This window comes from Vidua chalybeata, chromosome 4 (assembly GCF_026979565.1).
Source record: "Vidua chalybeata isolate OUT-0048 chromosome 4, bVidCha1 merged haplotype, whole genome shotgun sequence".
Taxonomy (NCBI): Eukaryota; Metazoa; Chordata; class Aves; order Passeriformes; family Viduidae; genus Vidua; species Vidua chalybeata.
Window position 1 is genome coordinate 24,868,060 of NC_071533.1, and position 13,368 is coordinate 24,881,427.

Below are 13,368 nucleotides of genomic sequence, written 5' to 3' on the forward strand. Positions count from 1 at the left end.
ATCCTCTAACCCTTGGCTGGTGTTGTAGGGGCGAGTTGTGCTGTTTGATGCTCACTGGAGTGCTCATGACCTTACCCTTAACAATCGATTCAAATAACTGCAATATAATCAGTGAGCAAAGCTCCTGATACTGCTTTCTATTACCTCCTTCAGTACAGTCTGTACAAGAAGCTGACATGAAGGTGTAGCAGTCTGACTGTCAGCAGAGATTCCCATCCTCTGCTGCTGAGCAATGAAAGCTGGGGCTGTCAGAGCTCAGCCTGAGTGATGCAGACTTGAGCAGGCTAATGATATGTCCATCTTTGTTGGTACTCTGCACCATCTTGTGGCTAGCAGAAAAACACCAGAATAGCCACCAGCAAGTGGGAAGACCATCATTACAGATAAGTAGTTTGTGTGCACATCCTGTAATGTACATAAATTACCCATCTGTAGAAGAGTCACTTGCATTTTCATGTATTTGAAACAAAACAGATATCCTAGGTGGAAAGTACTGAAAAACAGTGAAGAATGTCCTAATCCAAATGATCTCTGTTCCAATAAACAGTTGTTATTGATCCTTAAAGATTTTCTCATATTCTTCTTGAATTCCTTTGTCTCTTTCAAAAAAAAAATTTTTTTAAACAGAGCTGGAGGATTCATCATCATTGTTAGTAACATTGTCTTCACTTGAAAGTTTGTCATCCAGTACTTGCAGTCCTCAATTTCCCATGAATAGACTCAACGTTACATTGTACAGAACAAAGGTTATTATCGTGAAGCTTTTTTATGGTAAACAGCCTTTTTCTTTCACAGGAGCACATTTTTTTCCATCCTCCAAATCATAATAGAAGTCAGACCACGACTGCTTTCAAAGGAGTAGAAGGGCATCAGCTATCCTTGAATTTCAGTGTGACAAGAATTAGACTCGCCCATGCTCCACAGAAAATTTCTTCCCGATACCAGACATTAAACCAGGGAACCAGTAATGGGTTATCCCCTTAATGCCAAATGGATGAGTTGCTTTGGCATACCCCTGTCCACTTTTAGAAGAAGGAGATGGGATGACACTCAGTCTGATTTGGGTTTGCCATTTCTTATGCTTCTTTTCCTGCTCACCATGGCCATTTGTCCACCACCCACGGTCACGCAGGGCAAGCTGGGTGAGCATGTGGAATTATGACACTCCTCACAAATCTCTTCCTTTTTTTACCAGAAAAAATGGCTCCACAGGCGGTGTCCTCAACCCCTGCCACCCCACCGCAGGAGGACAAAGAAGAAGAAGAAGTCAGCAGACGCATGATGGCCAGGAGGGTGAAAATCATTGCAGAACTCTTGCAGACGGAGAAAGACTATATCAGCGACCTGGATCTCTGCATCAAGGAAGTGATTCAGCCCCTGAGAAACATGCAGGTGAGTGCCAGGGGTGGAGGATGAGGCGGTGATGCCGAGGTCTCAGCTCAGCCACGTTCTGCTTGCAGACAATCTCCATGTAAGCACAAGTGTCAGCACAAGAGAGACATGGTGCTGCGAGTGGATCTGGAGCCGGTGCTCTGGGATGTGATGTGTCAGGGCTCTGGTGAGGAGTGTGGAAGGTCAGATATGCTCCTGATCACTTGTGCTGCACTTGTGTAAAGCCTGCATTGAGGTACTTGTCCAGAGGTCAGCTTGAATATTCTATCCCTGCCTATGGGCTGCAGTAGCAGCTTCCAGCTCTCCCATCTGCTCTGTAGTTATAACCCTTGTTACGTGCCATGGCAGATGTTTACTGGTACCTCCAAAATGAAGATTTTTTTTTTGGAGTGGCATGAACCTCTGCATCAAGGTTAAATTCAGTTGTTAAGATAACTTTACGCATCCTTTCAGACAGCTGTGGTGGATAAATACCACGCTTGACAGGCTAGTGAGGATTTGGTATATTTGTATTCCACACAAAAGAGGTACATTTAAGAAAGAAGGCTCATAAACTACCTTTCATGGGAAAGACCTTATTAGGCCAATGATACCTATTTTCTTTTCAGCTGAGGCTTCAAAGAGCACTGTTTCCTCAGCAGTATTTCAATTTGAAGAAAAATGGTGCTGGAAATAGAGGAGATTGTCCAGAGAAAGATTTGTGTTTGTGAGGCCTGAAACATAGCATCCACAGAGGCTGCACGAATGATATCTGCTGCAGAAATAGAATAAAAATAATTTTAAAGAGACCTTAACCCACATAATCTTTATGCAGGGTTTTGTATTAAACTGGTAACAAAATACAGGTGCAGACACCAAAGTGTCTTTAGGTGACTTTGGCAGTGCCTCTTAACCTGTGCTGCTAAAACTCCTGCAGGATATTTTTGCTTTTCTAAAACTCTGTCAGAATTTGTTCCAACCCATTTTCAGAAGAGCTGGCATCTGCTGACACTACTTTAAGGAGTTCTTGACTTCTTCTTCCTCCCTCACTCCTTCATCCACTTAGAAGTAGTCCCCACTTGACTTCCTTTCCAGCCTGACCAGCAGTGAGCAAGAGTATTCTCTGGTTGAACTGGCTGAGATTTTTGACAAATGTGCCATATTCCATCACTCTTTTTCACCCAACTGAAATAATTATTTTTGATTCTGTCCTTTGTCACTGTGTTAATGTGTGGAAGTGTCCATGTATGACATAGTTCCAAATACTGTGTAGACATGCCAGGGAGGAGGTCAGAAGTCCTGTGCTAGATATATACAGGAAAAGTAATTTAGAGATTAAATCTGTCCTAATCTAATAACCTCTGCATTTTTGAAAGGTTTTCAGAAATGTTATATGTTTTTAATGCTAGTTGTCCAATAAACTACCATATTGAAAGTTTATAATGTGTGTAGAAAATTGGTCTAGACAATGAATCTGTTTCATATTTCCAAATGGATAAAACATGTTTTAGCCCCTATAATGCTTATAAAGAAATTAACTGCATCAGTATGAAAGCATATTTCTGATTTTGTTACAATAGCATGCAATTTGATCCTCCTGGCATCTGGTAAGCTGCTATGTAAATCAGCAATTCTCTTCCAAATGGAGAGGTAGGTTCAGAGACTATCGAGATGGGTGATGAAATTGTCTCGTCTTTATTCTCAGTATGAGCACATTACCACTGGTAATCTCCAATGATCCCCAAATAGTAACTATTGCCCAGCTGTGCAATGAAAAGTACATGTCCTGGAAATCTTTTACTTCCTGTAAGATAAGGAGAGACACAGAACCAAATTTTCTGTTGGTAGAAATTGATACAATTCACTGAAATCCATGTTGTGTGCCCAGGCTCTGTAAGAAGTTCTTTAGGTTGTATTAGTATCCCGAATTAGAAATGTGTTTCTTTTAGTGGAAGTTATATGATCTTGACTTTGGATTTATAGGACAACTAACTTAAAATGGCACCAGCTATCTAGAAGTCTTTGTACCTGGTAGCTATCACCAAAGTGCCAAGCTCTCAGTTTATGTAGTGGCCTCTGATAGTGAGAGGTAATCAGGGAATCAAACCCACTGTCAAGTATTGTTTTCCCCAATGGGAAAGTAAACAAACATTTCAAAGCCAGCTAAGGATCTTTTCTTTATTCAGATGATAATATTTATTTCCTTTCTAGGTAAACAGTTTCAGATTAGGGATAGTTCAAAATTAGGTTAAAAACACTTGATAACATACACTTTGTCAACTGCGTCAACCATATTATACTAATGTGAAAACTGTGTATGTGTCCTTGAAGTCAAAAGGAGGATGTTTATATGAGGTTTTGCAGAAGTGGTGCTTCCTGGAGTGTTGAACACTCAGGGCATAGCAAGAGAAGCTGTGTAATACACAATGTCCTTCTTTATCCTTTGTCAGTAGCTGCTTAATATTTGTATTCCATTAGATTGCTCGCTTTGACGTGGATGGCTTGTTTAGCAACATTGAATTGGTCCATCAACTATCAGCCAAACTGCTGTCATTGTTGGAAGAAGCCACAACAGATGTGGAACCACCCATGCAAATAATCGGTATGTTTACTGTCCTCTTGAGTTCTACAAAGCTACGTGAAAGAATAAATACTCTCCTGTCCTCTACTCTTATCAGAATTAGCTAGTACCCCTCTCAGAGGCTGGCATGCTAGAAGCTGTCCAAAATGACATTTGAAACCTGTCCAGTTGCTGTACTGTACTTGTATGATTATGATGCTTTTTTCCCATCCATCTGAATGCTGAGAGAAAGGAAAGGAAAGGAAAGGAAAGGAAAGGAAAGGAAAGGAAAGGAAAGGAAAGGGAAAGGGAAAGGGAAAGGGAAAGGGAAAGGGAAAGGGAAAGGGAAAGGGAAAGGAAAGGGAAAGGGAAAGGGAAAGGGAAAGGGAAAGGAAAGGAAAGGAAAGGAAAGGAAAGGAGGCCTATTGCACTGAGTTATACATCTTACTGCTAAGATCTGTTTAATCTAGTTTGATATTGCCTACCTAAATCCACTTGTGCTGACTCAAACTCTTATTTTGCATACTCAGAGTTGTGCTATTCATGAAAAGCATTAAAAATGTTTGGAATAACAAGCATGTCAAACCCCAACCCACCCCAAACACTCTAAACATGTATCTACTGGTGATACAGTTCCTGTAAGAGGTGGTTAAATGTGCTTGACAGGGACGCGGACAGTAGAGAAAGATGTAATGAATCTGAAGTTTGTGGGATTCTGTGTGGGAATGTCTGTAGGGATCACAGGTTTTTTCAGCAAATAGATTGGCCCTGGATATGTCACACCAGTCAGAAGTTCTGCAGGTCAGGTCATGAACATTAAGGCTGTGATTCACTTGACATTCTGGCACAGCTGGAGAGATTTAAGAAGTTACCAGCACACATCAGCTCTCCCATGACTGCTTTGTCAGTGCAGAGGCACCTTAGTGTGAGCTACCTTAAGGGATCAGGTGAGAATTCTGAATTTGCTTCAGTGCAAAGCCAGACAGTTTAGTTTTAAAAATTAAACAGTTCTGTTTAAAAAACTTCCAGCTGTGATTCAGAGGTCAAGAGAGGTTCTTTCTTTCCTAACCTGACCACATACCACAGGTACCACCTTATAAAAAGTTCCCCTCTTCTCTCAAATAATCGGGTAAAAATATCAGTTGCCACTTTACTAAGAAACAGGATATTAAAGCATAAGAGGCATGGGAAAAGTATTAATCCTAACACGTCTCAATCTGGTTTGCCAGGGCAACAGCTTAACGTAGTTTGATGCGTCTGTGTTGTTTGGCAGTATTTCTGTAAAAGTGCATCATGATGAGTCATACTCTTAATAAGCAATGTTCTATTCTAGCAGGAAGTGCCTTTCTCACAGCCAAGAGAATCATGCTATTAGTTCCCTGCCACATTCAGAAGTAAAGACAAACAGTTTCATCTACCTATTAGGGATTTCTTCAGAATCAGACAAAGAACCATGAAAATGCATGGGATCATTGGTCACAGAGTCGGCTAACTTATAACAGGAAAAAGGTTGTCAAGTAAGGTGTGAGACATTCTTCCAAAGGCTGAGACAAAAATAGGGAGAATAATTGCATCACTATGAGCAGTAATTTACTAGATTTATTGTCCTCTGAAAGTCCATCAAAGTAGTAATTTTGTTTTCAGGATCTTCAGTGTAAAAATTGTTGAAGCCAGTCTATAGAAAAACCACACTCATCATATTCTATCATGTTTAATGTATTTAAAAATCTTGCATTGAAGCATCTTACTTTGGAGGGCAACCCAGTCATGGTGAGGTTCAAAAAAAGTGATAATTCCCTGCTTTGAAAGCAAAGCAATGTGGTTGCTCATATTCATGTCTTATTTTAGTCTATGTTCTCCACACTTTATGCTATGTCCACATCGACAAGTGGTAATGTCCAATAGGAGCAGACTTGCAGAGTGAGAGTTTCTGCTAAGGAGGTGGTATCCATACTACACATTTTAAGAGTTCTTACTTCAGCTCGATTGAAGTAAGTAGCCTATGCCTGTGGATGGACATGCCCCTTATGGTTGGACTGCATAAGATGTGCCCTTGGAGTGTGTCTTCTGGTAATTATCATCCTCAAAGGGATCCACTTTGTGTCACTGTGACTGCTCCACCACACAGCCAAGGCCTGGGAGATAAGGACTAATGAGTGGTTGGTTTCAAACCCCATCTCCTAATCTGAGCTAAAATAGGTTAAATACCTTTTGTAGTTATTTCCTGATTTTTTTTTCTCCTCTCTGTTCTGGATACATATTCTTCATATTCCTCTGTATATGGAAGAATATGAAGACTTAGCTTTAGCTATTAGACTCCTTCCTCCCTCTCCTACTGCTGTCCGCACTGGAAGCACCACTGAGAGCAATAGGAAGAAAATTCACTGCTTCATTACTCAAGCCTTCCTCCCTAGGAATTTCTCTTTGAGACTGATGACCAACATACTCCAGAAGAAGCATCAAGGAGATTTGCATCTCTCGGAGTATTTTTAAAGCTGTGCCAAATACAATGTGGTTTTGGTCCATAAAGCAAGCTCCCAGAGTGATATACCCAAAACTCATCTGATTTGGTCCGTACAGCTCAGAACCAAGATGGGCTTTAGGTTTTAGAAATCCACCTGCTGTTAAAAGGCCCTGTTCATGAAATCAGCACATGATTTTTCTCATCATTGAGCATCAATGGCAGTATCTGTCACTGTGGCACAATACTTCAGTGAACAGAACTTGCCCAGCACTTTCCTCCTGGAGAAGCTAATTTTCAGCCTGTAGTATATGCTGAAATGAGCTGTAAGGCTACGTGACCTCACTTGAGGGCTTAGCGTAATTCAGACCGTGCTAAGCACTTGGAGTTCTGCTTAATGTTAGCGAAAATTGTGAGAGCTCATGATCTCTAGAATCTGGTGCCAAGCAGGTGGGATCAAGGTTAAGGCTTGTTAAGGTTTCCCTTTAGGTTATTGGCTAATAAAGACCTGTATAGAGTTGATGGGAAAGCCAGGATGTAATGTGCATTGTTAGCCATCAGCATTAGCACTAAGCACAAGGCAGAGAAGACAGCTAAAGAGCATTTAACTACAGGATGCTGGTGCTTTTCTGACTGTGCCCTTACAGTAACTAAAATGTACTGTAGTGGTCTTAGCTCCTCATTGTTTTTTCCCTTATTTGCACCCTGAAACCAATGTGCATTAGACAGCCCAGTTAACCTTCGCTGCTAGGGGAGAAAATCCAGGGCTGTGTTACTGTGGTAACTGAATCATTTTTCACTTTAAGATGGAGCAGTTCAATGCAATGTATTATGGAACAGCACACTCCGGTCAGGACGAAACATGCAGGATGCCTGACAGCTCAGCGCTTGCTCTGCGAATGAATAGAGAGCTCCCAATTAATGCAGTGTTCAGCTTTTAACTTTAATAATCATTGCTGTAACTCAACAGGAATGTTTATAAACATCTATTTGGACTGGTTGCCACACAGATATCATTTTCAGTAAATGCCCGACAGGAGTTTTCAGCATTGCTGTTGTTTATTATGTGCATTTCCGAAGATGCTGATCAGGGGCTGCTGCATAAGTGTGTAAGAACTGAAATAGTATCTCAGCAGAAGAGGTGAAGCATGCTGTCCTGCTCAGATTTCTTACATACACAGAACCAGACACAAGAGTTTTAGGCTGAGAGAATTAGGCTCCAGAAGTAAATGGGAAATGAGTGTAGGACTACTTTAGTGCCTCTAAAATTCCCAACTGTTCTTTCTGGGAAAATGGTGGTGTGAAGGACTGGAAATGGAAATGTTCTTCCTCTTCAGCTGTATATAAACCTAGATATTATATAAAAATGGCTGTAATCCATGGTGGTTTTATTTAATTAGGGGAGGGTTGGAGGTTTTTCTTCTGTCGTGTGGAGAAAATTCTCTATTCTAGGTCATAATAATTGCCATTTCAGGTTTTGCAAAACAGATAAAATTGAAATGGCTAATGGAAGATAAAGTCATTATTCCTGTTATTACTCATTTAAATTCACATTCATGAAAGAAAGTCAAAAGGAAAACTAACAGGCTCACATTCATCCCTCCTGCCAGCCCATGACACAAAAATGGTCTCCCTTTATTAGTTAAGCTCTCCTGTGTGTTTTCCAATGAAGGGGCATTAAGCTGGGGCAGTGAATTAGGAGGCTGTGTTTGAAGGGGTGTGAGGTATAGAGATTTCATGCTTTTCCCCTGAGGGAATTTTTGTGCATTAACACAGATATAATGGTGCCTGGCTATGACAAAGATGAGCAGCTGAGAAATACATGTAATAAATAATGCACATAAACACGCAGGATCATTTCTAAGGGAAGTAAAGTGGAAGCCAGCCTTTTTAGCTCACGGCTAATGTGGTGGAATAATAAAACTCCTTCTGAGATGCTGTTGTCTGACTTGACATGCTTTGTTTTTCTCCTTAACAGGGGAAGTGTTCTTGCAGATTAAAGGCCCACTAGAAGACACATATAAAATCTATTGCTATCACCATGATGATGCACACACCATGCTGGAATACTATGAAAAGGATGAAGAACTGAAGCAGCATTTAAGAGACTGTGTACAGTCCTTAAAGTAAGATCTTTTCAAATGATGATTTCCGTCCATAGTCAGTTGCCTGGCAGGGAACATTTTAAATGGATGTAGATGAAAGGTCCCCTGTAAATCCGGAGTTTTATAAGGCTTGCTGGGAGCTCTGGCTTATGCTGCTTTCATGAAAAGATGACAAGCCAGGGGCCATGATTAGATTTCTTTCTCTCTAAGATGGCCAAAAATAGCACAAGAAAGGTTGTTCTTTCCTTAGTTTCAGTGCCCCATATTGGCAAAAAAAAAATGCTGCATCATACCATGGCCTATTAGGAACACCTTTTCCAGCTCCCAGGAAACTTGCCGCCCCCTGTGTTCAGCAAGTCTGCTCCTTGAATTGGAATAGCCTGTTACGGAGCTACACAGGTGCGCTGGCAGTTCTGGGTTGCTGCTACAAGGCCCCAGGATCTGGAGCTGCTGTGTAGTTCCCAACTCCTCATGAAGGGGATATCTGAGAGCAAGCTGCCAGTTCCCACCAGAGGGAGGTGCTTTGTGCCATTGGCTCCAATGCCAGTCCCTCGGGAAAATGTGTGGAGAACTGGGGATGTTGCCAAATAATGGATCCATATGTCTTCCAGCACAGCTTCCTCCTGCAGCTAATGGCAGGGACCAGCTCATCCACTCCATGGAGAGTGCTTCTCTTCCCACCCATAAATCCCCTTGCCCCTCACTTTCCTAAAAGCATCACACAGAGGTGTTAGGGGGGAACATGCTGCAGATTCAGACCAGAGGTCTGGCTCCAGCTCCAGGAATGGCCCATGGTGCACACTTGTAGGAGAGATATAAAGTTATCACAAATAAAGGAGTGTACACCAGCAACAGATATTTCAATCACACACTAATTTGTGATTGGTCTGCAGAGATCTGTTAAGACTTAGGAGATGGGAAGTATGTCCAAGTGAAATCTGGAAAGAGTGGTGAAGGAAAATACTAATAATATTATAAGAGAAATGTTTGCCTTGAAGACAGGTTATGTTGAAAATGAAGTTTGTGCAACATGTCTGGCTACTAAATATATAACAAAATATATGTGCAGGATTCTCAATTTTTAGCTACCCTGGAAGTTGAAAGAAAAATTTTCATATAAAATCAAGCCTTCAGGCTAATGGATGGCCAGGTATTTCCCCTAAGTGGGTGTTTTGGTGCTGATGCCTACAATAATCTTTCCTGACTAATCAAGAGAAGCCTCTACTGTCATTCATTTATTCATGCTGCTGAGGCAAGGGGATATGGAAGGAAATAAAGATAAAAAATTATGTCCATGTACATCCCAGGGTTGATGTTGCCACTTGAATTTCAGAGCCAGCAAGAGATGCTCCTGTTCCTAAATCAGAGTTAGGCTTTGTGAAGAGAAAGGATATTTTGTGCTGAGCCACTGTAACCTTTGCTAGCAGGAAGTGACAAGGACTTCCTTACAATGAAGCCTTGTTTTGTCTTATTCTTTTCTGATTAGCCTTTAAATAGGAACCAACAATAAAAGCACCGGTGTGTGTATATTATGTTGTGATTTTTCCCAGTGCCTAAAGATTGCAGTCAATTCAGGTATTAAGACCTGAAAGTGCATGCTGAGATACAGAATTGTGATCATCTAAAACTGTTTCTACCCATTGGAGAATATTTGCCCTAGGAAGAAAACTATGCAGGATTGTTACCAAATAAGTTACAGGCTGTTTTCCATTGTGAGACATAACAAATGTGGGGGCTGGTGCTGACTATCTTTGAAAAATGTTTACTTGTTAAATATTTTTCTTTTCCCTTGGAAAGAATATTGTTCCACTTTAAAACATCTTAAATGAGCTGACATTAGTAGGGGCTTCTGTTCCTCCGCTGAGTAATATCTGACATGTGAAAAACAAGTTCTATATCAGGAGCAATTTGAGAGTGGCACTCCGCACATCTGTACAGACAAATCAGATTTAATTAGCTATGTTGAGATTCCTGTTCCTTTTGACTGAAGAGGAAAAAATCCATCCCAAAATGTAGGTGTCTGCACTGGAGACATGTGCAAATCCAATTTCTGTAGAGTCCCGTGTTTCAGCAGTGATTATGCAAACTGGGGATGTTGTTTGCTAGCCTAGCCAAAGGAATGCAGCTGGTAAAAATGAAAGGATGCTGGCAACTACCTTCTCAGCTTTCAGCCTGAAGTAGCTCGGTCAACTATTACAGGGGCAGAGGGACGTCACAAGCACACAAAATGCTGACAGTGCAGAAGCAATGAAAGCAGCAGCTTCCAGATGCTCAGATAGGCACTGGTGGGCCAGCAGATAAGAGTGCAGGCAATCAAAAAAGTGTGGCTGAGGATGTGATGTCAGTCAGGAAAACCTGATGCAGAGATGGAGATGTTTGGTTCTCTTGCATTTGAGTGTATTCATACCATAAGAAAACATTCTATGCACAAGTTTGCAAACTACAATTTTAAGTCCCTGATGCTTTCGGTATATGTATCAACACCATCCTACTCCTGAGAGGTTTCAGTTGATGTGTAGTCTACAAAAAACTTCACAGCTTCGTTGACTCTACGCCCTAAAATGCTGAAATATATTATTTTTCTTTTAAAAACACATTTCTGTTTAAAGAGAGTAGACAGAAATATATGTAAAGTGTAAGAATGATGTTTAGTTTTACTTTTTGCATTAATGGTTTGATGTTACCTACAATTGTTTGCAGAGTGATCCAAACTTCCTTCTCTAACAGTGTGAGGACAAGGCTGGGTCTCACAGCCAAAGCCAGGTTTCTGACAATCCTTTCTCATTTGGGGCTGTCCATTCAAAAAGTTATAGGGTCAGACTCACAAGTACCCTCTGGCTGCTTTGTGCAGTTCTGCTGACACACAGCAGCCATAAACCTAAGTTAGCTTGCCAGTTATGGCTACCCTGTGTCACTGAAGTGTATCTGAGAATCTCTTGGTCTGTATAAATCCTTTTAGGAGGTATCTAATGCATGTTTTGTTTTCTTCACTTTTGCAGAAAGAGATACGAAGAAGAGTAAGTACTATGCCTTTTTTTTACATTTAAAATAATCTTTAAATTATCTTTGATTTATCTTTAGTATGTTTAAAGCTGTACAGGTGGAAATTTTAAGAACACAAGCCTTTTGTGTCAGTATAACCTGGAGAATTTTCCAGGACATATACAGAATGCTCTGAGGTTTGCAAGAGTGTCAAATAGTATCAGTCTTTGAAATCCAATTTCCTGCTACAATTCAGGCAGGCCTGCAAGTAAAGCTATTTCTGAGCTGACAACCCCTTCAGTAGCCCTATGTGAGAAGCCCACCTTAGGATCTTCTGCCAACAGTGGCTGGAAGAACGTCAGAAAAGAACAAGCTCATTGCAACTTAGCCAGAAAACTCTCCCAGCCATTGATGAGTTGTGGTTAAGGTACTTCTGTGCCAAATGTGACATCTTTGAAAAGCTGTAAAGGATAATTTATCACAGCTGCAGTTTCTGAACATCCAGCATGTTGGGTTCATTGAAATGCAGCACTGCCTGTAGTTACCTGCAGTGAGAGGTCAGAGGAGGGGTTGTCTGAGCTGAAGAGAAAGATTACAACCCCAGACAAAGTGTTAGGAGAAAGGAGGAGCAAGTGTGGTCTGTACTGGCAGGAGAGGAACAGACCTCAAGTCAAGTCAGAGAATTTGTTAGTCAGTCAATTGCATGTTATAACTATGATCTGCACAAAATACACTTTGAAAGACTTGCATGTTGAAACTCTACTCTTGGGGGTTTCAAGCTTTTGTCTGTGATAGGAAATAGTTTCTCTGCGTTTTGTTTTGATAAGGGATATTCCTGTGTACTCCTGTCCCACAAGGAGTGTGGTTCCAAGTGATACAAAATATCCAGAGGGTCACAATATGATCATGTGAGGAAGCAACACATACAGAAATCACACAACACTGGCTGTTCTGCTTTGTGTAACCCTAATAGATATGAATGTCTGGTTTTCTCCTTCAAACAGTTTCCAGTGGAATGTAAGAGACAACTCACTTTCGAGTTTAAAAGGACTCTTACAAAGCTGTGCAGAGTGCAATGAGCAGGTTTAGCTGTGGGACCCTCCCTGAGCTTGGCTACCTCACAGGCAGTGCACTCAAGAAGTCCCATCACCTGCAAATCAGAGGTTGCACAGTTGCAACAGCCCTTGGGCAGGACTGCACCCAAAAATCTGATTACTCCTGAACTGGAAAATACAGCGTAACTCCCCCCAAATGGTCTGTGATGTTGCTGTTCCCAGACTGCTTTTCATTCAAGCACGATCAAGAAAACAATTACATAAATACCAGACAGTGCTGCCCTTTGCTAGCAGCTCAATAGGTTAAATTCTGCTTGGCTTAACAACTGTGCAGCCTCAGTGAATTCCCTGGGTTTGCTTGAGAGACTTATGGCACAGTGAATTATTTGCCCCGCATGTCTTGTACTAAAATAAAGCCATGCATAGCAGACCATGAAGCCCAAGATTCTGCTGCAGCCTGATTCCTGCTCATCATCTCAGAATTGGCAGCTGCAAATCACACCAGCCTCAGCCCAGCCGTACCATGCTGGCTGTTGTGTTTGCCACTGGACCAAGCTGCCTTGTAGTGAGAGCAAATGAAACTAAATCCTGCCTCCCCTGCCTTTGTGTAGCTCACCACCACGGGCTTTTTAAACAAGTGGGAATGTGTCTGTGACTTTGTTTTGTTGCGAGGCAGGAGGGAGGCTGTGCCGTGGAGCTCACTGCAGTTTGCCAGTACTGCAGTTTGCCAGCTGCATTTACTGCAGCACTACGGTAATCATTTGCTGTGAGATTAGTACAGTTACATGTGACTTAGGATACTTGCTAAATTCAAAATAACGTGGGGGGAAGGCT

At 41.4% G+C, this 13,368-nt stretch overlaps 1 protein-coding gene across 1 annotated transcript in view; it reads left to right on the top strand.

The window, feature by feature from the left end:
• The window catches only part of ARHGEF38 (Rho guanine nucleotide exchange factor 38), a 35,696-nt gene that overhangs the window by 9,534 nt on the left and 12,794 nt on the right, over window positions 1–13,368 (top strand). The window contains exons 2-5 of the mRNA XM_053940845.1: window positions 1,196–1,392; window positions 3,850–3,973; window positions 8,371–8,518; window positions 11,497–11,514. Of these exons, the coding sequence (XP_053796820.1) occupies window positions 1,196–1,392; window positions 3,850–3,973; window positions 8,371–8,518; window positions 11,497–11,514 (487 nt within the window). The remainder of the gene's footprint in view (window positions 1–1,195; window positions 1,393–3,849; window positions 3,974–8,370; window positions 8,519–11,496; window positions 11,515–13,368) is intronic.